At 35.0% G+C, this 2,933-nt stretch overlaps 1 protein-coding gene across 1 annotated transcript in view; it reads right to left on the reverse strand.

Moving 5' to 3' along the window:
* The window catches only part of LOC107722510 (proteoglycan 4-like), a 12,564-nt gene that overhangs the window by 3,399 nt on the left and 6,232 nt on the right, over positions 1-2,933 (reverse strand). Inside the window, exons 8-12 of the mRNA XM_016530874.1 lie at positions 2,472-2,678; positions 1,045-1,131; positions 819-958; positions 587-743; positions 393-494 (exon numbers count right to left, since the gene is read on the reverse strand). Of these exons, the coding sequence (XP_016386360.1) occupies positions 393-494; positions 587-743; positions 819-958; positions 1,045-1,131; positions 2,472-2,678 (693 nt within the window). The remainder of the gene's footprint in view (positions 1-392; positions 495-586; positions 744-818; positions 959-1,044; positions 1,132-2,471; positions 2,679-2,933) is intronic.

The raw sequence follows: 2,933 nt of genomic DNA on the forward strand, positions 1-2,933 counted from the left end.
AATCTGAGGGTGCAAAATAATCAAAATATTGAGAAAATCGCCTTTAAAGTTGTCCAACTTAAGTTCTTAGCAATGCATATTACTAATCAAAAATTAAGTTTTGATATATTTATGGTGGGAAATTTACAAAATATCTTCATGGAATATGATCTTTACTTGATATCCTAATGATTTTTGGCATAAAAGAAAAATCGATAATTTTGACCCAAACCATGTATTATTGGTTATTGCTACAAATATACCCGTGCTTTTTATGACTGGTTTTGTGATCCAGGGACACATTTAAATAATACTAAAATTATATAATTGCTATAATTTGAAATACTCTTTTCAATGCATTACAAGCGTTTTCTTCGAGTACCTCAATTTAGCATAAAAACAATTCAGATTACCTGCTTTGCCATTTTTTGGAACTTTGTCTGAATTTTTGGATCTCCTTCCACTGCAAGTTGGTGCACTTCCAGGAGGAAAAGTTAATTTCTGAGCTCTGCCTCCTGATTAGAAAACACAAATTATGAATTTTCTCATGTTGGTCATTTCTAATTATTCGAACCAAACATAGGATACAGAGGGCTCCAGTCAGCACCTTTCTTGAAGAAGTACACAGACTCGGGTCTCTTTCTGGTGGCTGGGATTGGCAGAGCAGCTGTGATCTCACCGGTGAGCCCACCAAAGTCCTGGGACACAGATCTGGGATATCCAGGTTCCACAACACCGTTCTCCAAACTCCAGTAGTTGTCACCCTTAGTGAGAGAAAATGGACAATTCAGTGAATTTTCAAGGGTTGCAAACACATGGTTTTCTATGTTCTTCAGTACCTTGATGATGTAGGTCTTGCCCTGGCAGTTGCAGCGTGTGAAGGCCGTGTCGATGGGAGACGGGATGCCCAGTTCTTCAGTGATTCTACGAGCAGGACCGGCTCTTCTGGTCTTGGGGTTCAGCAGCCAAAAAAAGTGACCTGAGATGGATAGCACTTTTCTTAATTAGTGATATTGGGGGAAAAAAAGCACTATATGCAACAGTACATCTATACAGAAGATGTACCTCTGAAAACTATGATGGAGTTGTTGGAGAGAGTTGCCATTCCATCAATGGCAAGGCCACTGCAGAGATCAGGGTTCGAGTTGGCATCTTAAAAAAAACAAACAGAAATAAATAGTTCAAATATATTCAGATTGAATTTACACTTCTGGTCAAAAGTTAAAAGAATAATCAAGATAATGTTTTTGAAAGAAGTCTCTTGTGATCAGCCTTGCATTTATTTGATCAAAATACATTAAAAACAGCAATATTACAATTTAAAAGAACTGTTTGCTATTTAAATACAATTTAAAATGTAATTTATTCCTGTGATGGCAAGGATGAATTTTCAGCAGCCATTAATACAGTCTTTAGTGTCACATGATCGTTCAGAAATCATTAATATGCTGATTTGTGATCAAGAATCATCTCTTACTATTATCAATGTTGCAAAAATGTTTTTGCTGCTTAATATTTTTTAGTGATACACCACTATCCAAAAGTGTGGGGTAAATACGATTAAAGGGGTCATATGATGCTGCTAAAAAGAACATTATTTTGTGTATTTGGTGTAATGAAATGTGTTTATGCGGTTTAAAGTAAAAAAAAAACATTATTTTCCACATACTGTACATTATTGTTTCTCCTCTATGCCCCGCCTTTTTGAAACGCTTCGTGTGGCTAACTCTTAACTTTTATAAAGAATATCTCTTTGGATTTGAGACTTTCTTTGCAACTTTACAGATCTTCTTTATGCACCAAGAGCTTGTAACACTCTAAAGAGAAAGGAAAAAATGAAATCGCATCATATGACCCCTTTAAAAAGAAAAAAAATCTTGTTTATTATTAAACTGATCAGAAGTGACGGTAAAAGATTTATAATGTTAAAAAAGATTTTTTTATTTCAAATATATGCTGTTTTTTTATCTTTCTATTCATAAAATGATCCTGAACATTTTTTTTCACGGTTTTCACAAAATTGTTAAGCAGTAAAAACATTTTTATCGATATTAAAAACACTGATAATAATACGAACCATTATTAATAATTGAGCACCAATAATAAAAAATAATTGTGCACCACCTTGTGTAAATCTACCTTTGCCATCACAGGAATAAATTACATTTTAACATTTATAATTAAAAGTTTATTTATATTGTAATATGTCACAATATTGCTGTTTTACAGTATTTTAACCCAATAAATGCATGCTGAGCGAAAGATATTTCTTTCTAAAACAGTAAAAAAAACTCAATTATTGCAAACTTTTGACCAGTAGTGTATTTTAATGAATCGACTGAACAACAGATGTATATAACATGAAAGATTGACAGTATATTTTATATGGTTAGATAAATGATTATTTTTGTAATACTGAATTACAGGTCATTTCAAACATTTTCCATATACACAGGTGGTCATTTCAGGGATGTGTTCTTGAAGTTCCATACCTGGTGCTGCAGGGCTGCTGGCTGCCAAGGCCTGGGCGATGTCTGCAAGAGTGCTGGGTCTGTGTGCAGCAGACGGCCCCTCACTTTGTCCGCTGACGGAGAGGGAGACCTGCACAGGGATGGTGAGGGGATTGTCAGAGGAAGGTCCCGCTGCAGGAGCAGGGCCGGATCCTGGTAGAGGGAACCCAGAAGGGTTGGAACCGATGCCTGCGAGGGCATATATGTAGTTTGGTTAATACAGGTGCATCTCAATAAATTAGAATGTCGTGGAAAAGTTCATTTATTTCAGTAATTCAACTCAAATTGTGAAACTCGTGTATTAAATAAATACAATGCACACAGACTGAAGTAGTTTAAGTCGTTGGTTCTTTTAATTGTGATGATTTTGGCTCACATTTAACAAAAACCCACCAACTCACTATCTCAACAAATTAGAATACTCCATAAGACCAATAAAAAAAA

The sequence above is a fragment of the Sinocyclocheilus rhinocerous genome, unplaced genomic scaffold, assembly GCF_001515625.1.
Source record: "Sinocyclocheilus rhinocerous isolate Xijiao unplaced genomic scaffold, SAMN03320098_v1.1 scaffold541, whole genome shotgun sequence".
Lineage (NCBI taxonomy): Eukaryota > Metazoa > Chordata > Actinopteri > Cypriniformes > Cyprinidae > Sinocyclocheilus > Sinocyclocheilus rhinocerous.